This window comes from Lepidochelys olivacea, assembly GCF_965140295.1.
Source record: "Lepidochelys olivacea isolate rLepOli2 genome assembly, chromosome: 21".
In the NCBI taxonomy this organism is placed as follows: domain Eukaryota; kingdom Metazoa; phylum Chordata; order Testudines; family Cheloniidae; genus Lepidochelys; species Lepidochelys olivacea.
The window spans coordinates 11,992,300-12,017,824 of record NC_140431.1 but is presented as its reverse complement, the minus strand read 5'-3'; the positions used below and the strand labels follow the sequence as shown (position 1 = coordinate 12,017,824).

General features: G+C 51.3%; 1 protein-coding gene across 1 annotated transcript in view; it reads left to right on the top strand.

Moving 5' to 3' along the window:
• The window catches only part of TBC1D22B (TBC1 domain family member 22B), a 37,786-nt gene that overhangs the window by 8,976 nt on the left and 3,285 nt on the right, over window positions 1-25,525 (top strand). The window contains exons 4-10 of the mRNA XM_084611349.1: window positions 1,260-1,439; window positions 1,796-1,866; window positions 3,764-3,892; window positions 4,435-4,500; window positions 6,553-6,667; window positions 21,478-21,584; window positions 23,086-23,161. Of these exons, the coding sequence (XP_084467475.1) occupies window positions 1,260-1,439; window positions 1,796-1,866; window positions 3,764-3,892; window positions 4,435-4,500; window positions 6,553-6,667; window positions 21,478-21,584; window positions 23,086-23,161 (744 nt within the window). The remainder of the gene's footprint in view (window positions 1-1,259; window positions 1,440-1,795; window positions 1,867-3,763; window positions 3,893-4,434; window positions 4,501-6,552; window positions 6,668-21,477; window positions 21,585-23,085; window positions 23,162-25,525) is intronic.

The following is a 25,525-nucleotide window of genomic DNA, read 5'->3' as shown; positions in this document are numbered from 1 at the left end:
TGGCATCCCCTCTCTGCGCTGTGACTTCCTCAGGCTGGATCAGTGGTTCATGGTATGAAAGTGTGAGAGCCGCTACCGGAAAGCGGGGATGCCTGGCTCTCCAACAGTGGGAGTGTGGATGTGGTACAGGGTGGGGGAAAGCCAGTGAGATGGTCATTGGGAATTATGGGAGACTTAGCAGTTCTGGGGGGGCTGGGCAAACAATATAATTAGTGAAGAGAGAGCTGGACAAATGCGTGAGTGGGATTGTAGGGCTGGGTTGCTAGTGATGGCAGAGTGCTGGGCTTGGCAGCCCTGGGGTCTCCTTTTGGTTTGTCTTATGTTCCCAAAATCTCATGCTTCAGGGCGTCCATCACCTGCAGGGGTCAACGTATTCCGATTATTTTTTTCTTTTGGTCTCCTTCCTGTGAAATACCAGATTTGGCCACAGCTGAAGATGGGGAGGGCCGGGTCTCTGAGGTGGCACTGAACATTGTCTGTCTTAGGTGCTTGGCTGGCTGGTTCTTAATCAAATGTTCAGGGTCTAACTGATCCTGTTGGGGGTTGAGAAGGGACTTTCCAGCAGGTCAGATCGGCAGTGACTGTGGGGGCGTTTTCACCTTCCTCTGCAGCATGTGAGGGCAAGTCACTTGCCAGGATTATCTGGGTATCTCTTGCGTATTCAGTTCCCTGCCATTGCGGGGGCTTCAGGCACTGGTGCACCTCGGTCCCTCCTATTCTCTGCCTGTGGAATATAACAATCCAGTCTCCTGTGGGCTGAGACACTTTGGTCTAGTTTCAGTAGTTAGGTTTAGTGGGGGCGGAGGGGTGGCCTGTGCCATACAGGTGGTCAGACTAGGTGATCTGGTGGGCCCTTTTGGCCTGAAACACTCCGATTCTAAGGGTGGGGATCTCGGCAGGTGCCTGGGTGCACTCAAGAGACCAGATCAAATTCTTTCTCGACCAATAAACTTTTTTCAAGCATTTTCCAGTGACTAGAGAGCAGCTTGACCCTGGGGGGACTCTCCTTTGTTTGGGGGCTCCTGAGATACTTCCATTCCATCTGAGGATACCAAAGCACTTGTACAAATGTGAGGGAATGAATTCTGAGGGAGGGATTTATCCCCATTATGCAGGTGGGGAAACTGAGGCGTGGATTAGTAGGAGAATGAGGAGTAGAACCTAGATCTCCTGACCCCAGTTCTGTGCTTTAACTGCTACTGCACGCGGCCATCCCCCCCCCCCGCCCCTGCTCACAGCACATCTGAACCCTCTTCCAGAGGATGTCTGCATGCGGAACACCCTGCACAAACAGCAGTCCCTCCCACTCAGACCCATCATTCCACTTGTCGCCCGCATCTCTGACCAGAACGCGTCGGGGGCTCCCCCAATGACAGTGCGGGAGAAAACACGCCTGGAGAAGTTCCGGCAGCTCCTCTCCAGCCACAACACGGACCTGGGTGAGTGCGGGGCTAGGTGGAAAGGTGGGTGGGTCACAAGGGCACTTCTGTGCCAGTCAGATGTGGGCCAGTGTCACTGGGGTGATGGATGGGATTGCTGAGGGCCTCTGGGTCTTTTGGAGGCTGGTTTGGCTGGGCTGGGCTGGTCTCCTGTCGATGTTATCAATGAGCGTGCTTGTTCTGCACTTGTGTCCCAGGCATCAGAGACATGGAGCCTCCCTGGGGGCTCAGCGTATCCGGAGCCTGCAGGAGCAGACTGGGGTTTCCTCTCCTTTTAGGTGTAGCTCTACCTAGCCGGGGACCTCATTCGGGACGTGCCTGGGATCTAATCCATTGACACCACTGTCCATTTGCAGATGAGCTGAGGAAATGCAGCTGGCCTGGCGTGCCCAGAGAGGTCCGGCCTGTGACATGGCGACTCCTGTCGGTGAGTGCCGACCACTGCGGCCCGGGGTTCCTGGGGAAAGGCTGAGCAGCCTCGCATGGAGCTGGGTGCAGCAACACCCGGCACGACACCTTCAAATCTGCCCCGGTGCCACAATCAACGGGCGCATGAGGGTGATGGCAGCCCAGAGGCCCACGGGGGGATGTGTACACACAGAAGGGCGTGCAAATGAACATGCCTTAGGCTTGCTAAACATGAATGCTCCTGTGTGCATTGAACTAGGTCCGATCAGCTCAGTGCATGGCCCCGGGGCAAATCCATGTATGACTATCTAGACATGGGACTGCCCAGTTCCATGGTGGTCCATGACCTTGAGTATGGAGCCGTTCCTTATGTATAAATTGCCCTTTCCTGTGCAGGCCACACTATATGCTACCCAGCAAAGAATCCAAACTCTTCTTTGCAGGACACCTTAAAGGTGTATGGCAGAACGGAACGGAGAGCCCTGCCCTGAGGAGCCTGCGGTCTCACCTGGGCAAATAAGATTCCAGGCGCAGAGCTCCTCCGTGCGGGAGGCTCATTGGAATAAATGGGCTTTAGGGAAGGGGGGTCACTTACCGGCTGGAGAATGGGAGGCTGATCTGACTGTTAGGAGGAGAAAGCTCAAGAACTTGAGGAGGAGACAGAGGCACCTAAGGAGCGAGGGGTCTAGGGTCAGATGACAAGGGGAGAGCCTCAAGGCCTGAACTCCCAGATGGGTGGAGGGCAGGGACCTCAGCAAGGTGATGTGGTCATACTTTGCTCCAGCTCCAGAAACCAGCAGCAGGGTCTGAGAGCGTCACTAGCATGCCACTGAGGTGTACACTGGTGCATGTGAATGCAGACGGTGCGCAGAGCGGTGACCCCACCAACCACATTGAATGGCCTTGGGCCAAGCCTGTAAGAGGAATCTGCAAAGATTTTTTTTTTTTTTTGTTGCCTGTCTCATATGCTGCTCCTTTGTGATCTAAAATGGCCTAATTTTTCCAGCAGAGAGAGCCTCCCTGCTTGGCGGCTTCCCTCTTTTTAATGGACTCTCTAGCACAGAATAGTTTGTCACACTCAGCACCACAGTACGTGAGCACCTTCCAGCACTTCCTTGAGCTGCACGGCTAACATCTGTCATGCTTAAAAATTCCTCCCCGCAGTCACACAGGTTTTGGAGTCGGGTGGGATGTCTCAATGCTGCCAGTTCTCCAATTCACTGTGGAGTCCTGCAGCAAACCCGGGGAAGTGGAGATCTGATATTCCTGACCTTCAAACCCCACGCTTTCTGAGGTCGCTGATGGGCACCCTGAAATGGGCATGACCGTGCAGTGGGGATCAGCGCAGTCAGTAACAAGCCATGTTAAAATACAATGAAGGCTAGTTTGGCCTCAGTGTTAAAGCCGACGAGTTCTCCCTCAGCGGAGCTCTCATCTTGTGTATGCTACAAGTTCATTTTCTCCGCCTCAGCCCCTTTCCTCACCAAATCTCACAGGCTCTAGCTAACACACAGGTGCTATCCAGCACCTTCATGCACCGCATGATCTGAACGCCCATGTCAGTGTGGTCTTGCCTCCTGCTTGGAGTGGAGCCCTACCTGCCGCTTCGCACACCTGTTCGGTATCTTCCTGTAGCTTTAGAGAGCGCAGTCTTCAGCTATTCGTGTGGAAACAAGCAATCAGATCTCATGCAGCAGGGTGTTGGCAGGTTGCCCTGGGGTCAGGCAGGAAGGATATCAGACATATGCTGGGAGCATTGAAGCTCTGGAGAATTCCCCTCCTCCAACCTTTGCATGCAGGCTGGAAGCGCTTCCTGGACAAACTGCTGCTTGGCAGGATTGCAGGGGACTGACCGTGGTTGGGGCAGGAGGGAGAGGGGAAGGGGACCTACTGTGACAGGCTGCTTTCTGCCGCAGGGCTATCTCCCTGCGAACAAGGAGCGGAGGAAGCTGACCTTGCAGCGCAAGCGGGAGGAGTATTTCGGCTTCATTGAGCAGTATTACGATTCCAGGAATGAAGAGCATCATCAGGACACCTACCGGCAGGTACAGGCCTTGCTGCTGCTCCTCCTCCTCCTTTGGGTTCCTGCACCCAAGGGTGAGGCCCTCCTGCCGGCCAGCCTCCCCCCCCCTTTCTCCTCCTCTCCCCCGCTCCCCCCCAGTATGACGCTTCCTTTCTTCCCCGTTCTGCCTCTTGTGCTTGCCACTGCTCTCTGGCCTGCATAGGATCACAGCAGCTAGAGCTGGGGCAACCCGTACAAGGTGGAGTCCATCTCCCCCAGTGAGGGCAGGGTGTTGTGCCCCATCCTGCCTTGTTAGCGGCTGTATCAGATGCATCAGTGGTTCTCATCGGCTGGATTTGTCGCCCGTGCACCGATTGCTAGCCCTTCTAGCTGCTCCCCCTTCCCCAGAATTGAGCGGTGGGGACTAGAGTTTAGGCACTTCCCTCTGCCTCTAAGCAAGGTCTGTCCCTGTGGGGCGGCTGAGGGATTTGGCCTCTTTCCTCTCCATCAGCGCCTCGAATCGCAGCTCCCTCTCCTCCCCACGAGGTCAGTGTGTCTAACCCGCTCTGCCTCTCTCCTTTTCAGATCCACATCGACATTCCCAGGACAAACCCTCTCATCCCACTCTTCCAGCAGCCGCTAGTCCAGGAGGTGAGGCGGGATGAGTCTCTCTAGCTTCCCTGCAGTGGGGCAGGCCAAGTCCTGCTGGTGACCATGGGCTTCTAGCGGGAGACGCTTCCGTTCCACCCAGGGCACCAGGTCTATCTGGCTTTGGGGCGTGCTCCTAGGGGCACGTATTCTGTGCTGAGAGGGCCATTCCAATGGAGCCCGGTGGAGTTAATCTAGTCATCTGGATTTGGGGACTTGCCTCCACCCAGGGCAGGCCTCCCCCCTTTCTAATATGCAGTTTAGGATCAGCCTTACCACATCTGTTTGGAGGGGGATGTTGGATGTAAATGTAGCCACCCCACCATTCAGACACCAGCACCCCATGGGAAGGGGGATCTTGCACAAGGCTGGGTGTTTCCTCTGGGTAGTACTGGGGGGGTGGGGAGGAGGTGTTGGCATCCCAACCGAGATTGGGACTCCCTTGTGCTTAGTGCTGTACAAGCACACAGTAAATGACGGTGCCTGCCTGAGAGAGTCTACCATGAAAATAGAGAAGACAAAGGGGGGAAGTGATTTGCTGGCAGAGTCTCTTATGTTCCAATCCAGTGCTCTATCCATCTGACTACAAATAGCTGTGCCATACTAACAGCTAGCTGTTCTAGCTGTTGGATGGCACATCCAGTCCCTTTTACCGTGTGGCAAGAGTGTGTTTGGTGTGGGCTCTTCTTTTGAAGGAACAAAACCACGACTGGGCTCTGTCATGCTTTGAAAGAAACTTAGGGGCCTGGCTCAGGTTAGCCTGGGATTCCAGAATAAGGGTGTGCTGGTGGAGGGTTATAGCAGTAATACTATATTGGTACAGTTCTGCGGGTAAGTGTCCCAGCGTAGACCAGTCCTAACGTGCCCTATGACTTTATTGGGGAAGTTCCTTTAGCCTTTAAACTTTTTGGAGACCTATTTTAAAGATTTGCTCTAGGGACTCTGGCCAGGAGCTCCAATTATGAAGGGCACAGATTGATATAGTTGGCTAAAGGTAACTCAGAGTTGGTCAAAAATCTGAAGTGCTCTTTGAAACCAGCCCAAGGCCATCGTGCCAGAGTAGGCTACATTAAAGCCTGGCCATCAAAGTTGGATGTGCAAGCCTTTCCCTGGTGGGAGCAGGCATGAGAATCCCAGCCTCTGTTGTATGAGACACCCAAGATTTAGCGGGGTTGCTAGGAGGTACAAGCAGCTTGATCAGATTGAACGGAACTGATCTGCACTTAGGGCAGAGTTCTTGGTCTGCCAGTTTCCTGAGAGGACTCACTAGTGTATGTTGTAGGAGGAACTCAAGGACTTAGGAAGAGCTCTGCCAGGGCACCGGGAACCTGACATCTCTCTCCCCACTAGAGACTCAGATCACAGGCTATTGACATACTAGAAGAGGGCATGGGATTCTGGAGCCTAGGCACAGGGATACTTGGGAAGAAGCCTGTATGGAGTCAGTCACAGCATGCTCTGTAACTCTCCAGGAAATCAGAAAAGCCCTTGGGTGCCCAACTTGTAGAACTACTTTGGGGGCCATAACAAGGATGTGCTACTGCAGTAAAGAGACACCCTAGCCTGGCTTCTAACTTGGATGCTCCACAGCCGGGAACTGGCTTAGCTGGGAGCTAACAGTGGTCAGGCTTGTGTGAGGCAAATGTCTTGGGTAACTCACTCTGGCAATTTTTAGCAGTCAGACAGCTCTGGTAATACCGTGAAAACTCTACCTGGCCTTTGGAAGGGCCTGACACCACATCTAGGGCTGCATCTGGATCTTAGAAACTCAGGCTCTGTGTTCACTCACCAAGGAAACCTAATGCTGAGGTTTGGGGAGGTATGGGCTGGGCTGAGAGTGGGAGCTGTGCTTCATATACACCCCAGGGAGTCCTGGTTCTTTAGCTTGCTTACTTTTTTATCCTATCAGCGTTGCTGCTAGGAATGGCTCTGCCAAACCATGATCTCCCCCACTGACCCCTTGCCCTGCCCCATCTGTCTATTATGCATGCTTCTCTTCCTCTCCTCTGGGCCTGGCTAACACAGATGTCTGGCTTTCCTCCTTGCTTTTCCTAGATCTTTGAAAGAATCCTGTTTATCTGGGCCATCCGACACCCAGCCAGTGGCTACGTCCAAGGGATTAATGACCTGGTCACTCCATTCTTTGTCGTGTTCCTCTCCGAACATGTTGGTAAGTGACATCTGACGCTCAGAACGTGCAATTGCCTTTGAGATGGTGCTGCTGCAGTGGTTCTGAATTGTTAGGCTCAGACAAGCTAATCCTGCTGGAGAGGATCTCTTTGCTATTCAGCTGCTGCACAAAGCTGGAGCTGCACCTTAACCTTCCTGCCACTTTTCTCCTCCTTTTGGATTGGCTTTAGCCACCTAGTGTACAGGGCTCGGCAGAGGCGAAAGTGCCGAGGGTGTATTTACATTTGAATGCGCTTAATCCGGCTGTAGTTTTCCACACAGTGAAGCCTTTTATTCGTTTTGAGGCTTTGCTCAAACCCATAACTGCATTTTTCTTGCTCTTCTGGCTGGAATTCCCAAGCTGGCACGCACTCAGCGCCCGAGCACGTGAGCTATAAAGGGACCCTGTTTAAATTGAAAAATTAAAATTAAAATAAGATTGGTGCTCTGTGTTACTTATGCAGCCACAGCTGATTCAACCGGAGAGCTTCTAAAACATGAATTGACTTCTCCCACTTCTGCTCTTCTGGTTTTATGTTCGTTTTTTGTGGTTTTTTTGGTGGGGGTTTTTTAAGTTTTCACCTTGTTAGCTGGTCAGTTTCACTACTGTGTCTGGTCTGCACTTGAAATGCCAGTTCTCTAGTCTCTGCTGTCTTGTTTGGGTTCACTGCATTGCAGGAGAATGTTTAAAGTCAAACTGCTCCTTGCCCCACAAAAGCTTTTGTGGCCGCTTTTTAAACATAGGGGTTTAGAAAACCTTATTAGAAACGGGATGGCTAGTCTGTCATGAGGTTAAGCGTATCTTCAAACTCCCATGAAGGGCCTGATACAAAGTACCCTGAAGTCAATGGAAAGACTCCCTCTGACTTCGCTGGGCTTTGGATCAGTCCCTGCAAGCCTACACTGAGTTGACAGTGTTTGATTCCAAGGGCCTGATCCTGTGAGGGGCTGAGTCCTTTCAACTTGCATTCAGTGGGAGCTGAGGGTGCTCAGCATCTAGCAGGATTGTGCTCTGCGTAATGATTTGGGGAAACAATGGCACAAAACCTAAAGGGGCTTGCTGTTTTTTGCCCTAGTGAATTTCCTTTAAGTATCCACAAAAGGAACAAACTTGTGTCCTGGAAGCGACTAAGAGCAGGCCCCTGGCTAGTCTGTAACTGAGTGCTCTCTAGGCGTTAATATACTGACACCATGGTGCATGATGGCCCCAAGTCCCCGCTGTGGCTCATCATTCTGGTCTGATCGGCTGGGTTAGAGGCAGAGCTGTGCAGGCAGAGTGAATTACCTGGCTGAGTGCAGGACTAGTCTAAAACTTCTGGTACACTGTGTCCATCGCCAGTGGGTAATGGGGCTGGTCTCTTGCGGTTGAAAATGCCATAGGGCCACACAGTATGGAGTCTGTGCTGTAACAGACATGCTAGTCTGAATGTCTGTTTCACACAGTGACAGGCCCTGACTGGGTTTCACTCCTGTTAGCCCTTAAGCTCAAAGCCTTCTCCCTGAACAGCTCCCTCCTGATAGAAGCTGCTCCTGAAACATGAGAGAGAGGAAAATTTTCGGCTTGAGAGATTAGCCCTTTCACCGAGTTGGTTCCAGGAGCACAGCTGCTTAACACTTCAGTCTTTCACCTCTGGAGACCTGGGTTCAAATCTAGTTTGGATCACAAGTGAAATGACCTCTAGTCTCTTAAGGAGATAGTGGTCTGACTCTGTGGCAAGCTTTTGCTCAACAAAGGCCTGGGGAAGGATGAGTGGCTTGCGCTGCATGTCTCCAGAGATCGACTGGCCTAGAGAGGTGGGAGAACCCTGCACGGTGTCTGGCTACACTGGACTGGTGCTACATAGTGCTACTTAGCCCCAAGTTCACCTACTTACTGCTCACTTGGTGGTGTGGAGCCGGGGTTGTTCCTAGGGCAGCAGCCCTTGCTGGCAGGTACGAGAGCAGGTGATTCCTGGAAAGGTTTATGCTGGAGGTTCTCTTGCTCTGTCAGTCATTCACCCCTGTGATCCCAAGGATCAGGAAGGGCTGGGGTAGTACCTGGGCTTTTGCAACAGGAGTGAATGAAGAGACTCCACTCTGAGCATTCAGCTTTGCATAGCTTGTAACGTGGAGAGACTTATGCCTGTTATACTAAGGTCCCCTGGGTGGATTTTCATTGTAAGGAGACATACCCCTCTGGGGCAACTCTTCCTTGTGCCCTGTGGCTTGCGCTCTTTAAAGGCGCGTCTCACAGGGTATTGTCCCCAGGAAGTACATGCTTTCGCTCTCTGGGATACGTGCAGCACAGACCCAAAGAGCCACCCCCACAGCAGGGTGGCCCTGCTGCGCTCCTACACCCTCTGAGTATATTGCATGTACCTGCAGCGTTGTGTCATGCCTGTGGATAGCATCTGAATCAGAGTGGTAGCGGAGGGGACCTGGCCGGGGTAGTTACTGGAAGATGGCACTCGACCATCAGAGCAGTAACCTCTCATACTCCCCACTTGCTTTCACACCTCTGCAGACATCTGGAGGGGGGGGTGTTCTTTGCAAGTGGATGAGCCAGCAATGGACAGTCTCCTCTAGTGGTGAATCTGGCAGGTGGCTTGAAAGGAAAAGGATTGAGGTAGTCTGTGTTCATTTTGATGGAGTAAATGGTCCCCAGAGCCCTATTGTAAGGAATGCGATTGCTAACTTCTGAGGACTACAGCCATGGGAAGGAGGCAACTAGACGATCTAGTCCTTTGACAGTCCCCAACCATTGCAAGATTGTCTCTTCATAGTTAAGCTTGGCAGAATTCGATTAAGTTTGGTGGATAATATCAATGTTCATTTTAAGCATTTTTTTCAATTTATTTTAAATGTTCCCAGTTGTGGGGAAACTTTGGGGTTGGGAGGTCAGGCAGTGGAGAGGGAATTAGACAATAATGACCATAGATACTGAGATCCAAACAGTTTAATGCTTTATAACCATTTAAACACAAATGTCAACATCACAGATCAAAATATACGAAGGAAATGGCCTTAAATCAAACTCTACTAAATTCTCAGCTGCATTTTCCCATCTGTAAACTTTGATTATCGCTGAGAAGATTTTTCATTGGTTTAGATGTGTAAGATGAAATTGACACAGATTATTTACTGATAAAAAGCTCATCTTCCAAACCTGTTTGTCCAAGCTGGTGTTCCGTTATGGTGCTCTCATCACTTACCCTAGGGCCTGTACCTCAGCCGAACAGATCCCCTTGGGAAGAGCTTTCTCTTTCACTTCATCCCATTATTCCTACCCACCATGGACCATCTGAAACCCCCCATTCAGCTCCTTTTCCTACTCAGACAACTGCCTGCCCCACCACATCCCTTGTGTGGCTGGCTCTTAGAAGTCGCTCGGTATGTGCAGCCTAAAAGAACCGCTTTTTCTCCTCGCATCATAGTCTACTGCAAGTTCATGTAGTTGGCTGCTCACTACCCTCTCCAGATCTCTGACTTGCATGCTTTCCAAATGCCTCCCTCCCCTGACAGCAGAGCCTGCAGCCAGCTGAGTCAGCAGGACCAAAGCAGCTCCCAGGGTGCTGTCGGGAAATAACTGTTCAGCACAAGTCCAAGCTGACAGCAGAGCCTTTTAGTGTTAGACTTACTAGTTTCTCCTTTAGCATCTGCCCCCCCCCAGTGATAGATGAGCCCAGCTTGGAAGGTCACTGGGACTCCTTAACCTTCCTCATGCCTGGGCAGGTATTGTATTCCAAGCCAACACAGCAGTGGCTTTCATACAGGTCAGTTACAACCTCTCCTCTTAACTGATCGGCTGGTCAATACATGTCTCCGGCTGATCAGCTTCTCGGTCGCAATCAGTAAAAGGGCCAGGCCAAGAGTTAAAACAAGCAGCAGCCAGAACCATCTCTCCAAGAAGCTTGTCTGGGTTCACTCCAACTAGTAGGAAGGAGTGGGAGGGGAGGTCCTGGGAGAAGCCGTGCATGGAAGTTATGGTTACGTGACATCATAAAAGACACAGGGAGGGCACTGTCTACTCCCTCAATGGCTTCAGTATCAAAAGTGCTCCGTTCACAAGCTTAAAGCCAGCAGCTTCCCTCCTCTGAGGCTGTCACTAGCAGTAAACGCTCTGCAGTCATAACTTGGCTCACTTCATTAGCCACGGGTGAGGCAGGGTGGTCTAGTGGTTAGAACAGGGAGTCAGGAGACCCAATTCCCTGTGTGACCTTCGCTGGTCACTCACTGCGGGGTTTTCCTCCCATCTATGAAATAGGGACCTACCGCAGAAACACGTCTTGGGCGAAAGGCTCTGTCAGCGTGCAGTGGGAGGGGTCTGCTGCCAGGTTTGACACTTGTCCAGCTGTGGTATGAACAGATCAGGGAGTAAGATGCTGTTTTGACAAGGCACTAGCCAATAGCTACCCTCAAAGTTTTTTACATGTGATCAAAAGAAACCCCTCCACAAGGGGCTCGGGCCTTCTTAGCCCGGGGTTGTTTCGAAAGCTAGAAATGCCATGTCCTGGGTGGGGGTCCCAGTTCTGTAACACCCAGCACTGCCTGTGGAATGAGCAGCTGCTGAATGTGGGAGACTCTGGGGGCGAAGCAGTCATGACTGGTAGTGGAATCTGGAGCCTGGCCTCTCTTGATGGCTGGTTCTCCTCCAGGCCAGGCTGGGAATGACCTCAGTTTCTGCTCTCTTCTGGCTGTCACCTTACTAACAGGAGCTGCTGGGTCTCGGTCCAGTTCCCAGCCAACAGGGACTGTTAACCTCCCTCCCATGGGCTCTTCTGGCAGTAGGGAGGCTAATGCTTGGATTGGCCGGAGATGGAACTCCGCTCCCTTCCAGCAGCCATCAAGCTTGCTCCAGGGTGATACGTGCTGACACAGTGCTGTGGCGGATGCTACTGCTGTCTCTGTGGTACAGGACTTGGGTCTCCTTGGACTGTAGCTCTGGTCCCTTTCATTGGTGCTTAAAGGAAATAAAAGGGAGGGGGGGGGTTGGGTTTTCTCATGGTGTAGTCACTTGACGCACTGTCTGCTGAGAGGTATATTTGGCTGCAGTGCTCCGGCCACGTGTGCCTGTCCTGGGTGATGGCCTCTCAGGTCAATCGAGGGCAGGTTAGTCTTTTACTTCCTGCCTGGGGAGCTTCTTGGGGTCAGTTCCCCGATGCCATTTCCTGCTGCCTGTTTCCTTCCCAGTGAGGTGGTGTTGGGTTGGAGAACAGCCCTGTCTCTGCATTTGCTTTCTGCTGAAGGTCGTCTTGTCTCCCTTGCCCCGCTCCCCCCCTTGCTCACAACTTCGAGATCTTTAGTAGGTGGGTTGCAGCTGAGTCCCTCAGTCCCATCCTTGCCTCCACAGCAGTGAGTCGGTTTGTGTGTTCCCAAGATGTTCTGTATCAGCCTGCTGCACCAAACGCAGCTGCCTCAGCGAGCTGGCAGAGCCCTCGGACGCCTTGGGCCTCCGCCAGCAACAGATCTATCTCTGGAGCGACTGCTGCTGCCATCCGATCAATGGCTGCAGCTGAAGAGTGCTGAGCGCTGCTTGTTTCAGCTGGTGCCTTGAGACAGACGCGCTTGTGGGAGGCGTCAAGGCTGCAGAAGCAGCAGCAGCTGTGCCTGCTGTCTTGTGTCCTGCAGGTGGGGCAGGCGTGTGAGGCTGAGTGGTCAATCAGGAGATGCAAGCTGGCCTTCGAGTACTGTGTGCAGATGGCTCATTCCAGCGCAGGTGGCTGCACGTGGCCCAGGAAGGAGGCAAGGATATGGTACATGTAATTCCCAGGAATCACTGCTGCTCATCTTGTGCTCGTCAAGCTCCTCTCTGAGCACTTTACACACTGTGCCCTGGCCTCCCTGCAGCCACCTCTGGGTGAAATGCAGCCTCAGTTTACCAGCCCATAGCAAACCGAGCTGAGTTAGGGCAGGCAGGGGAGAGTTCAGGGGGTCAGGGGCATTGGGGTTGAATGTGCCAGTTCTTACAGAGAACGTCATGGGCTGCTTAACAACCCAAGCACTGTGCTTACCCCACGACGACCTCCTAGGGAAGGAAGATTTCTGCAGCCACCAGGGTTGCCTTTCTTTCAGAGAAGCAGCAGGGTAGGGTAATGGCAGCAATGGGACTAGGGATGCATACGGCTCCTTTAAATCCGAAGGAGGTTGTAAAGGTGACTCTCTCTCCTTGTTGGCTGGAGCTGGTATTGGCCAGGGCACTGTACCAGCACTGCTTACCGTTCCCACTAGTTTCTGTTGTTAGGTTGATGTTTATATTTTAATAACTGTAAGTTTCTAGCTTCTGGCAGTTGCTAAAGGAACCTGTCAGTTCTGTGTATTGTTTTGTTTGTTTTCCAAGTCTTCAAATAAGAACAATCCCTCTAGACTGCCCCTGTACATCCCAGTTAGTGTTAACTCTGAAGCCTACTGATGGTAATCAGGACACTACCTATTTCACAGCAACTAATAGAGAACTATCCAGCTACTGTGAGTGGTGCTTGTACAGAGTCCTGAGTGGCCCCTGGACCTGACTGTCAGTGGTGGCATTAGACTCAACTAGCCAAATGCTAGACATAGCAGTATGCATGTTTCAGGCTGGGCCCTTTTTATCCTACACTTGCCAAGCCAGGAGTCTGCCTTTGACCAAGCCACTAGAAAAGTCATTCTACCATCATTGTACACACATCCAATCCCTAGCAGAGCTGTGCACCGAGGAACAGGTGTAAATATCCAGCAAGCCCCTGCACCCGGCCCATAATACAGAGACAGCAACCTACCCCACAGTTGGGATGCCGTGATTAGAATTGGAATATCCATCCCTTAGTGGGAACGGAGATGGGTCAAAGTTCACAGGAAGGTGCTGGGGCTGGTGGTCTGGAATTCCGGGGTTCGTCAGTTTCATCAGCTACCCAACCAGATCCCCTACTGCAGCCCCTGGGTGGGGCAGTTTGATGCCACTGCCAGGAGCGTTATTTTCCCCAGCGGGATGCCTGGCACAGCAGGGAGCTGGGCATGCTCCGAACACTACGCCAGGCACCCTGTGCTGCAGCGACAGCCCCAGCCACGCTAGAACCTCCTGCACCCCAGAGCCCCGTGGCTGCCGCTCCGCTGTTGGCTCCTTTTCAGTTTCGGTCAGAGCCAGGTTCTTTATGCGGGACCTTTTTAATGATCCCGCGGAACCGCTGTTTGTGCTGATGGTTTATCAAAGCTTCTGTTTGCCAGGACAGTTGGCTCGTGCCTCCCTTCTGATTGTGCCACTTGCCTCCGAACCAGTCAGCGGGGGATCTGTGCTGTGAGTGGCAGTTCTGAAGGATGGAGCGGGACGTGTGCCGCAGGCTCTCTTCCTTTACCAGCATTGCCCCAAGCTTGGTACGGCACAGCCAGGCATGGTGCAAGCTTCCCCAGCCCACTTGCGTTTACTGTCCTGGCTTTCCAGGGCTCCTGGCCTTGGAGGTTTCTTGCCCTGCAGGGGGAAGTCCATTGAATAATACTGAGTTCCTGGGCAGAGATACCGTCTCCCTGCAAGACCAACATGGATATGTGAACTGCGCCCTCAGTCTTGTGCCTTAATTTGCCCCTCCCATTCTGATCTGTGATCCACCACTTCTCCCCTTTTGTCCTTTGTACGCTAACCTTCCTCCTTCATTTTGATGTTCTTACCTGTCCTTGGTCTGAGCTGAACTGGAAGCACCCCAGGGCAGAGACTTGGTTTCTGTTTTTTTTGGTCTGCAAAGCATCAGATGCTCCCAGGGTACTGTAGAAATAAAAATACAAACGTACAGAGAGCTCACGGCTGAGTCAGTGAGCTGCAGCCACCTCTGGGGGGGGGGGGGGAAGTAGCAGGTGTTGGTGCACAGCAACTCTGCCCGAGTTTAGCTTGGGACAAGAAGCAGAGTGCTGTACCCGACTGAAATTGAAGGTGGCAGAATCCAGCTGGGCGCTCCAATTGTGAGCAGTGCCATGAGATGTTCCGTGGCCATTGCTGGTCAGGACTGGGTTGGAACCTGGCATCTGAAAGATGGTGTCTTTCAGCAGCCTGATGTTCCCTCCCCTAGTTTCAAGGTGAACCAACTGCCAGTGTGCCAGAATTAGGAGCATCACTTCCACAGCATGTAGGTGTGTGGTGGAGGTCTCCCTCTGGATGTGTAATCATCTGCTCTGGACCGATGTGGGGGAGTCATGAAGGAAAGATGCTAAGTTTTAAAATACTAACACAATCCTTTGGGTCTCTGAGCCACTGGAGAAGGGGAAGGGAGAAGACACATTAAAACAATCCCCGTGCTTATGAAAACTATCCAGAGCCAGAGAACCTGCTTCCTACTAATCCTGTTGTTAGATGATAAGCAGAAATTAACAAAGGATTAAATACGAGTCTGTCAGTTATAAACCTCAGCTTTGGGGTTGGTTCCAGGCCAAACCGCCCCAGGTAGAGACATGAGCTATGGTGGCTGCTGGGTGAACCTGAAACTAACTTCTTAAGCTAGTTAGGGGTCAGGATCCCCTAGGGTGAGTCACTGACAGCTTTTTTAGCACAAGCGAAGCACCGAGGAAGGGGACAGAACAACCCCCCTTCCCAAAGCTGGGCTGGGCTAAGTGGGGCACAGGCAGTTCTTTCATTTGAATTTTCATTTCCCCTCTTCTTCCATTGATTCCTAAGCAGCAGTAAATAAAGAATTTCAGGGCCAGGGTGGGTTTGAGAAATGAATTTGCTCATCTTCTTGTTGTTAATTAGCATTACAGTAGCCTCTGGTGGCTGCATTGGGCTAGATACAGAACAGATGCAGGCAGCCTCTGCCCTAAAGAGCTTACAATCTAACTAGATAAGACTGAGTGAGTGGAGAAACTGAGGCACAGAAAGGCACAGCAACTTGCCCAGACCCAGCAATGAGACTCAGGTCTCCTGATGCTGTCTGGTGCCCTATCCACTAGGTCACACTGCCCTTCTCCCAATGCCCTGACTTCAAGGACCAGGTGCTGGGTGAGAGTCCCGATGTGCTCTTGCCTTGTGTAGTGCAGTCTCTGGATTGTGCCTGGAGCAGCACTGCCTTGTGTGTAAGGCAGCGTTGTCTCGCTGTGCTGCTCACAACTTCTCGTCACGCACTGATCTGGGTTTGAAACTCTCCTCCCGCCCCTTCCCAGTGGCTCACGGACCTGTTAAAAGCGACGCTCTGCATACCCTTCAAGGACTGAACCCACAGCGGCGTTTGCCTGCTGTGATCCTAATTAGCTGGATTCGGAAAAACTAGTCTGTGAAAATCTTGAGTCCACCCATGCGCCCCCCCCCAATGCCCAGAAGATAATCTTCCATGCTGCCCCTCTAATGCACAAGGCTGGTTGCAGGTACTGGAGCTCTCCTTTCACGTTTTGCACGGGGAGGGGCAGAGGGAAGGGGTGCTTTTGGAGCTGCACGGCAGAGGGAAGGGGTGCTTTTGGAGCTGCACGGCAGAGGGAAGGGGTGCTTTTGGAGCTGCACGGCAGAGGCGCCGCTGTCAGTTCATCAGAGCTAATTGCTCCGAGCCAGATTTAACTTTCAGACCTTTGCGGGCCTGGTCACGAGCCTCCCCAAAAATCCCCTAGCTGTGCTGACCAAGCGTCTGTCAGAGACTCCAGCAGCCGCCTCTCAGTGCCTCGCTGCCATTCCCTGTCCGCTGGCGTTGTCGTGCTTAGGGCCCTGCTGCTCTCTCCATTCCCTTGCTGCTGCGAGGCCAGTGGGCTTCCTGTGCAATCTGCCCTGCTGTGGTGGAGGGCTGTCACAGGCGATTGGAAGGGGAGATGTGAAAGGGAAAGGTGAATCCGGTTCCTCCACTAACTGGAAATGGGCATCAGTGATTTAAGCTCTCAGCCCGCACCCAATTCACTGCACGTCTCTAGGACTTTCCCTCTGAGGAGCCCATTAGACAGGAAGGGTGGGAGAATGCAGTGCCCTTTCAGTTTCAAGGGAAGTTGGGCACCTACCATTCATTATGTCTGTTGTGGCAACGTGCAGGACCCCATTGCGCTAGGTGCTGTACAAACCCAGAACAAAAAGACGGCCCTGCCCCAAGGAGCTGATAATCCTCGTCCCTTATTTTCACTGGGGCCTGATTTTGAGAAGTGCTCTGCACCTGCAGTGCAAGTGGTGATCGAGGGGAGACGCAGGCGCTTCTGCATCTCTGGAAGAGGGGCCCCGAGTCTCCTGCCAGCCCTGCGAGGTAGGGAGGTATGAGCCCTGTTTTACAGACAGGGACGCTGAGGCAGAGAAGGGTGTGATTGTCTGTGGCAGCCCCAGAAATAGAAGCCAGCTCTCTCTGGCTTTAACCACCAGACCATGCTTCCTGCAGCACCGTTTATTCCAAACATCACTGAACTGCAGCTGTCTCTGGGGTGGAGAGAAGCAGCAGTGGGGGGAGGAGAAAGGTTGCCTACAGCTGCCGGGATAAACCCTGGTCGTGAGATCTTGTTTAAAGGATGGAACTGCAATGGGTGGGGAGCTGATGAGCCAACTTCTCAGATGCGTGTTTAAACGTCCCTCGTGATGGCCTAACCATTGCGCCATCTGGATCAGGATTTTCTCTTACATGTGCTTTTAGAGGAAGGTTCAAGAAACCGCACCTGAGGCAGCTGTGGGATAATCCCTCTCTTCTCCCCCACCCTCGTTAGGTTTCCTCCTAGTAACTAGAGATTGGCTTATACCCTGAGCATGAGGTTCATGAAATCTGCATGTCTAGCTCCCAGGCGTTCGGGCAAGTTCAGGATCTACGTTTCTCTAATGTAGCCTAGATCAGCGTCTCTGCTCTTAGACAAGCATCACTTGCCCAGGAAGAGCTGGGGGAGCAATACCAGTGATGTGTAGCATTCCGATTACTCAGCCCTCCCTTTCTCACGGGGCCTCCGTCTTACCTTGATGTGGAATCGGACCACAGCCTTTTCTGCCCTGAGAACAGCCGGGTCTAAGGCTAGAAATGCAGAGAGAAGAGAGGCTTATGCAGAGTATAGAAGTCCACGGGACATGCTGCTCGCACCCCAGGCCCAAAGGAGATCTGTATTTATGATGCAGCTGGTTCTGGAGCAGCTGAGCAGCTGCCTCTCCTGCTGGGAGCAGGGCTTCTCATCCCAGCAGAGCGGCTGGTTTCACAACGAGCTGGCGTTAGAGATGCTCATGTTAGTTCCAAGGCCCATGTTGATTTTTTTATCCAGTAGCCTTTTATACTGGCCTCTCCAAACCCTGGGCTGCGCTCTGGAGGGACTTGTGAATTGCAGCTGGGGTCTCCGCTTCCTGGCAAGGGACGGGGGGATGGAACTGGAAGTCCCAAATCACGGATTCTAATGCTGTTTGCGACACGCTGGGTGACTGTGGGCAAGTCACTTAATTTCTCCCTGCCTCCGTTTGCCCATTAGTAGCCGGAGGGGTCACGAGGCTTCCCGGTTTCCTAGGGGCACAGGGTGACTTGTGGGAAAAGCCCCTTGGAGCTGCTTAGATTAAAGGAGCTATAGAGGGGCACAGCATACCATCGTCTTCATCAGTACTTGTGTTGACTGAAGGAGCAACTGGTTTTGGGCACTGCAGGGGGGGGGAGACTAGACTGCACAGGTGCCATTGACTATCCCCACTCCCCATCTGCCTGGAAGCAGAAGCATGTACCGGGCAAGGGAGTGATCTGAGGGCAGGGCAGTGGACGGAATGACCCGGCTGCTCCCTGGAGTAAGAGCCCATCCCACCCTGCAGGGCTTTTTGGGATACTGATGAGGGGAGATGCTAGAAGGGAAAGGGTCACCAGAGGAGGTACCTTGGCAGCATTCAGGTCTCAAGTGGTTCCTGTACGTATGCCATTTGGGGCCATTGGCAGGCTGGCTCTGTAGCCAAGCATGGTGCATCTCTTTGGGCCTTCTCCTCCATAAAACCATGAACGATAGCTGTGCAGACCCAGAACCAAACTGAGCAGAAGTCAGGCCTACAGGAAGTAGACTGTGAGAGCCGGGCATGCCCCTCCTGTAGGAACGACATTGTGCCTGGTGCTCGAATGAATCCTCTATAAATCCAACACGCACTTTCTGCAGGCCAGCAGTGGGGTGGTGGTTGTCAGGCCTAGGCAGAAGACTGGGATCTGCAGGCCGTGGTAGTACACAAGTCCTGCCTCTTGGTGTTCTGTGCAGACTGGAAATGAGGGGGTACATTTTTAACAGTGAGGGTAATTAACCAGGGGAACAGCATACCAAGGGTCATGGTGGATTCTCCAGCACTGGTGATTTTTAAATCAAGATTGAATATTTTTTTTAAACAGATCTGCTCTAATTCAAACAAATATTTAGGGGCAGTTCTCTGGCCTGTGTTACACAGGGAGGTCCAACTAGATCACAATGATTCCTTCTGGCCCTGGAATCTATGAAACTTCAGCCAAATGGCAGGTTTCCCCTGCGGAGACAGGATAACTTGGGTTGTGATCTCCTCAGACAATCGAAGCAGCATCAGACTTGACTGCTCCCAGTCAAACCCATGTTCTGCCACGTGGTTGCTCGTGACCCAGTAGATGGCGCTGTTCCCTTTATGGTATGTTACCCTCTTCCAGATACAATCAAGGCCCTGATTGTTTTGCATCATTAAAGACCCGTGTATCTCAGCCAAATTCCAGTTCAGGCAATTAAATTCCATGTACCTGAAATCTCCCCTGCCATGATAGCAGTCTTCTCTCCTTTCTGCCCTGTGGTGCTGCTTCCTGTTAAACAGTGCTGCCCTCCACCTCAGAGGTGGGTGCATGTCACTGGTGGGTGAATTGATTTGGGGTGTGAAGCTGTTTGGTGTGAAAGGCACTCTAACTTTAACGCAGCTTTTGCTATAAAGAGGCAGAAGCAGCAGTGTCATTGGGTCCCTCCCTTCCTGAATTGCCTCCATAGGGCTTGCTGTCGGTTCTGCATGCCAGGGCTGCTGACTTTCCTCTGGGCTCGAGCTCTCCACCCCTTTAACCTGCCTTCAAAGAACTAGATCAGTTGCTCAGCAGCTGTTAACTCTGCGTGAGGCTCGAGTGGCCTGTCGTTATCTTTCTGGTGGCTGTATGAGGAGGGCAACGTTTAGCCTCCCACTCAGTCCTAACAGCAAAACCAGCCCATCAGGAGCACTTTCTCCACTAGCTGTCAGATCTATTAGCAGGGCACTCGCCACTGAACGCAGAGAGCTGGCATGCTGGTAATTTCTCTGCTGCCTTTAAAGCTCTGGGGTTTCTGCCTTGGTAATCAGTGTAGTAGGAAGGAGCCCGAGGAGAAACTGCTGCAAGCAGCCTCTGGAGGAACCAAACCCAGATCAAATATGCAATCAAGGGAGCCCCTTCTCTGCCTTTGCAAAGGAACACAAGGCTTTGCGTGGCTGGTGGCATTTTCCTCATCCCTATCTGAATCCCAGGCTTTAGAACTATGCTGTGTGCTTCTCTTGGGGCATCTCTCTCAGCTTGGATTAGGGCATGATCCCCCTGCTTTCACAAAGGGAGTTGCTGTGTGACCATCCTGCCATCCCCATGGCCTCCAGGGATGAATTAGGATTATAAATGGGGCAAACTCCCCCGCCCCCCAAAATACCCCATTGGACAGGCTTTTCCTCCCAGCCTGGTCTCCTTGATCTTCCCCACCCAGCTTCCAGATAAACTGTTTCTCTGATCCAAGGAGATGGCTGGTCCTCTTGGACCTGCAGGCCTGACTTTAGGGACTTTGCTTTAATACACCACCAATACTCTTAAAGGCGAGCCGTAAGTAGGCATGGATGGATCAGGTTTTTATTGGTAAATATAGAGAAACGTCAATTTCAGTGTACGCAAACCCACAAAAAATATTTCCAGCAATAATAATCAAAATGCAGAGCTAGGCGAGTTGCTTAAGAACTTAAGAGTCAAAAATCCAGGGAGTTAGGCTTTTGAATTAGGCTTCTTCCATATGGGCTAGCAAATGAGCAGTCAAAACACGTGATTTGTTGATTAAGGATATTTATTTTGCATATTCTGACATGTGATGTTGACAGTTTGTGTTTTAATGGTTATAGAGCTTTCACTTCGGGAATCTCAATGCCTATTGTCATTAAATAATGATTGCTTGGCACCCCCCCCCCCAATTTCCCAACGGTGACAGCTGAAACTGATGAAAATGCTTACAAATGAACCTCAATATTCTCAAAAATAAAAATCGAATTCTGCCCAGCCTAGTTGTAAGCAAGGAAGCGACTTGTTGGTTGTGGTGACCTTGATGTGGTGCCTGGGGATGGTATGTTGGTACATATTCTAGCCAGTAGGACCAGAGCCGGTAAGGAACCCACAGCCATTGGAGCGTCTTTACTGGCTTATCTAGGGAATGGCACTGTAGCTCTGGGCTCAGCTCTCCTGTCACGGTAAGGTGCACTGTTAGATTGTAAGCACTGTTTGTTCGCTGTTTGTGCAGCGCTTGGCACAACGGGGTTTTGGTCTGCGCTTGGGGCTCATAGACACTACCGCCCTACAAAGCATAATTGTGTTACAGGTGATCCCCAGGCAGCGTGGTTGTCCCACACGCAGGGGGACTGGGCTTTCCAGATTTCCCGGGCTGATGTTTTGCTGTGCTGCACAGCTTCGTTACCAATCTTGTTCATAGCAGCTCTGGCTTCTAGAACCAGTTCTACCCACCCCTTTCCCCCTTGATCCTGGCAGCAGAAGAGTGACTCAAAGCCAAGGGTAGGTTGCACCAGGAACACAGAAATGTGTTTGCAGCAAGGATGGTGGCACTACGGGGAACTCAGCCTGGCATCCCTCCACATTAAAGGATCCTCTTAAAGATACGAGGCACTCATGCATCCTCTCTCCTCCTCTCCCCACACCCTTGGAGACATGTCCTCTGGATTCTCTTCCCCCTTTTGTTTTACAGAAGAGGATGTGGAGAACTTTGACGTGACGACCCTGTCTCAGGATGTGTTGCGGAGCATTGAAGCCGACAGCTTCTGGTGTATGAGCAAACTACTGGATGGCATACAGGTAAGTGCACCGGGAAATGGGCCTGAGCAGATTTCTCTCTGCTCCTCCCTCTCCCTTAGGTAGCAATCCCAGTGTCCTCCCTCTGTTTTTGGGTAGCCATCTGTTCTACCCTCAGGCCGCACCCCCAATCTGAGTGACATTCCTAGTGATCTCCCTGTACCTAACCCCTCTGGTTACAAGCTGCGTCCTGTCTAGTTTTAGAGGCTGGGGACTCAAAGCCAGGAACTTCCGAGTTCTAATCCTGGCTCAGCTACTGATTACTCAGTGGCCTTGTCCAAGTCACTTATCTGTGTCTAGTCCCCTCTCAGTAAAATGAAGGTCGTTCCTCAGAGGGCTGTTGTGCCGAGATTATTCTTGACCCCCTTCTAGCCTGACTTCTGAAACTGCTTGTTCAACAGTTGGCTGGTATCCTACTTCTCCACACACTGACTCCCACATCCACCACCCCTCCTCTCTGATGAGAGCTGTCTCCATGCGTATGCTCTTTGATCTCTCATGCATCTTGTTCCCCAGTCACGTGCGGCTCCTCACGTCTCTGCTTCTCATTGCCCCATATTGCTGCAGACTTCTACCCACCCGCCTTGGCTTGTGGTCCCACACAGGCCTGCGGACCAACTTGATCAGGGTCCCACAAAGACACATGGACTTACAAGTGGCAATGATAGATGTCCTCTGTCTTCTTTATTAAAAACACTCCCCTCTTTTATCAGGATCGACCTTCCTAATAAAGCGAGAATTAAGTACTCTCTCGTTCTCTGCCTATGTATGTCTCCATTAAAAAGGAATTTTTCTCTGTAAGCTCCAAATCGCTTTCCTTGCTCCCTGACACAAATTCACTTATTTAGAGATTTCTCAAGTGTGCTCTCTTGTGATCTGAGCGCCCCGTATGCAGCAAGAAACAAAACACACAATGAGACACACATCAAAGTCGAACACCTTCCACTTAAAATAGAGTAATTACCACTTAGCACCAATTGGGGGATCTCAAAGCACCTTAAAAAATTGCCCCTGCTTTACAGATGGGGAAACTGAGGCACAGAGGGGTTGAGGGACTCACCTAGAGTTACAGCGTGAGTTGGGAATAGAATCCAGGCGGGAAAGCCTGGTCCTATGGAAGTCTACAGCAAAAAGCCCAGTAGGGTCAGGATTTCACCTCAGGTCTCCTGATTCTCAGTCTGTATATCTAACTACTAGACCACCCTGCCTCACTAAGCAAAACCCTAATGCTCATGTTTTCCAGGGAGTCTGGCTTACACTGGGCCTGGAAGGGCAGCAATCTTCCCCAACAGGGAGGTGAATTCCAGAGCAGAGGATCCCACCACCCCAAACGCACTGTCTCCTGGACAATTCACATCCAGGGACTCTTAGCAAAAGTGTGACAGCTGATCTCAGTGATCCCAGGAGTAGGCAGAAGGAGAGCAGGTCTTTTAGCTGGGTTCCAAGCTCCAGGATGCTTTCACTACAGTAGCTGCTGCCCTTGACTCTCACTGTCTTCCTGCAGGATAACTACACCTTTGCACAGCCCGGGATCCAGAAGAAGGTCAAAGCACTGGAGGAGCTCGTCAGCCGGATAGATGGTAGGTGGTGAGGAGAGCCGAATGGGAGCAAGGCAGGAGGGGGAGGTCTTGCTGTGCACAGCTCTTGTTCCTCACCCCCTGCAGTTTGCTCATAAGAACGGCCATACTGGGTCAGACCAAAGGTCTATCCAGCCCAGTATCCTGTCTTCCGACAGTGGCCAATGCCAGGTGCCTCAGAGGGAATGAACAGAACAGGGAATCATCAAGTGATCCATCTCCTGTCACCCATTCCCAGCGTCTGGCAAACAGAGGCTAGGGACACCATCCCTGCCCATCCTGCCTAATAGCCATTGATGGACCTATCCTCCAGGAATTTATCTAGTTCTTTTTTGAACCCTGTTATAGTCTTGGCCTTCACAACATCCTCTGGCAGAGCTCCCCAGGTCAACTCTGTGCTGTGTAAAGAAATACTTCCTTTTATTTGTTTTAAACCTGCTGCCTATTGATTTCATTTGGTGACCCCTAGTTCTTGTGTTCTGAGAAGGAGTAAATAACACTTCCTTATTTACTTTCTCCACGTACTTTCTCCACACCCGCCATGATTTTATAGACCTCTATTATATCCCCCCTTAGTCATCTTTTGTCCAAGCTGAAAGTCCCAGTTTCACTAATCTCTTCTCATATGGAAGCTGTTCCATACCCCAATCATTTTTGTTGTCCTTTTCTGAACCCTTTCCAATTCCAATATATCTTTTTTGAGATGGGGCGACCACATCTGCATGCAGTATTCAAGATGTGGGCGTACCGTGGATTTATATAGAGGCAACATGATATTTTCTGTCTTATTATCTACCCCTTTCCTAACGATTCCCAACATTCTGTTAGCTCTTTTGACAGCCGCTGCACACTGAGTGGATGTTTTCAGAGAACTAACCACAATGACTCAAAGATCTTTCTTGACTGGTAATAGCTAATTTAGACCCCATCATTTTATCAGTATAGTTGAGATTATGTTTTCCAATGTGCATTGAATTTAATCTGCCATTTTGTTGCCCAGCCACCCAGTATTGTGAGATCTCTTTGTAACTCTTCACAGTCTGCTTTGGACTTAACTAGCTTGAGTAGTTTTGTATCATCTGCAAATTTTGCCACCTCACTATTTACACCTTTTTCCAGATCGTTTAGGAATATGTTGAACAGCACTGGTCCCAGTACAGACCCCTTGGGGACACCACTATTTACCTCTCTCCATTCTGAAAACTGACCATTCATTCCTACCCTTTGTCTCCTATCTTTTAACCAGTTACTGATCCATGGGAAAACCTTCTCTCTTATCCCATGACTCCTTACTTTGCTTAAGAGCCTTTGGTGAGGGACCCTGTCAAAGGCTTTCTGAAAATCTAAGTAAACTATATCCACTGGATCACCCTTCTCCACATTCTTGTTGACCCCCTCAAAGAATTCTAGTAGATCGGTGAGGCATGATTTCCCTTTACAAAAACCATGTTGACTCTTCCCCAGCCAATAGTGTTCATCTAGGTGTCTGATAATTCTGTTCTTAACTATAGTTTCAACCAGTTTTCCTGGTACTGAAGTTAGACTTGCCGGGATCACCTCTGGAGCCTTTTTTAATGATTGACGTCACATTAGCTCTCCTCCAGTCATCTGGTCCAGAAGCTGATTTAAATGATACGTTACATACCAGTTAGTAGTTCTGCAATTTCACATTTGAGTTCCTTCAGAAGTCTTGGGCGAATAGCATCTGGTCCTGGTGACTTATTACTGTTTAGTAACCACTGATTGCAGTGATATGATGGGTCTTTATTTGAAGAAGTGGAGTATCCAACAGGGTGGAAGCTGTTGATGGACACGATTTCCCTCTGGAATTCTAGCATACGCACGGAGGCAGAGAGCAGGGTTGCGCTGTAACAATTCCTCTCCCATCCCCCCACGAGGTTCCCAAAGACCAGTGGTTGTGCCAGATGGTAGCCTCTGTCCTGATCCGGATACCAACCATGGGAAGGGGCTGGAAGTGGGGCTTGGTTTGGAGAGGGGAAGTGCGGCGGAATTAGTTGGGATGGATGTGGCTTGATGAGGAAGGGGGTTGGGTTGGCTGGAAGGCATGTGGGAGGCGACATGGTTTTGGTGGGGTGGATTAGGAGGCAGAAGGGACTCGGGTGGAAGAGACACAGCTGGGGTCCTGGCTTGGCAGGGGAGAGGGCTAGGCTGGAAGGCATGTGGGCGAGGGCATAGTTTGGCACAAATCAGAGTCATTTGGCCAGAGAAAACATGGTAGGAGGGACTGAGGTTTAGCAAGGGAGGGGACTTGGTTGAAATGCATGTGGAAGGGGGCATCGTTTAACAGAACAGGGGACTTTAATGCACATGGTAGGAGGAGGCTTGGTTTAATGGGGAGAGGGGATT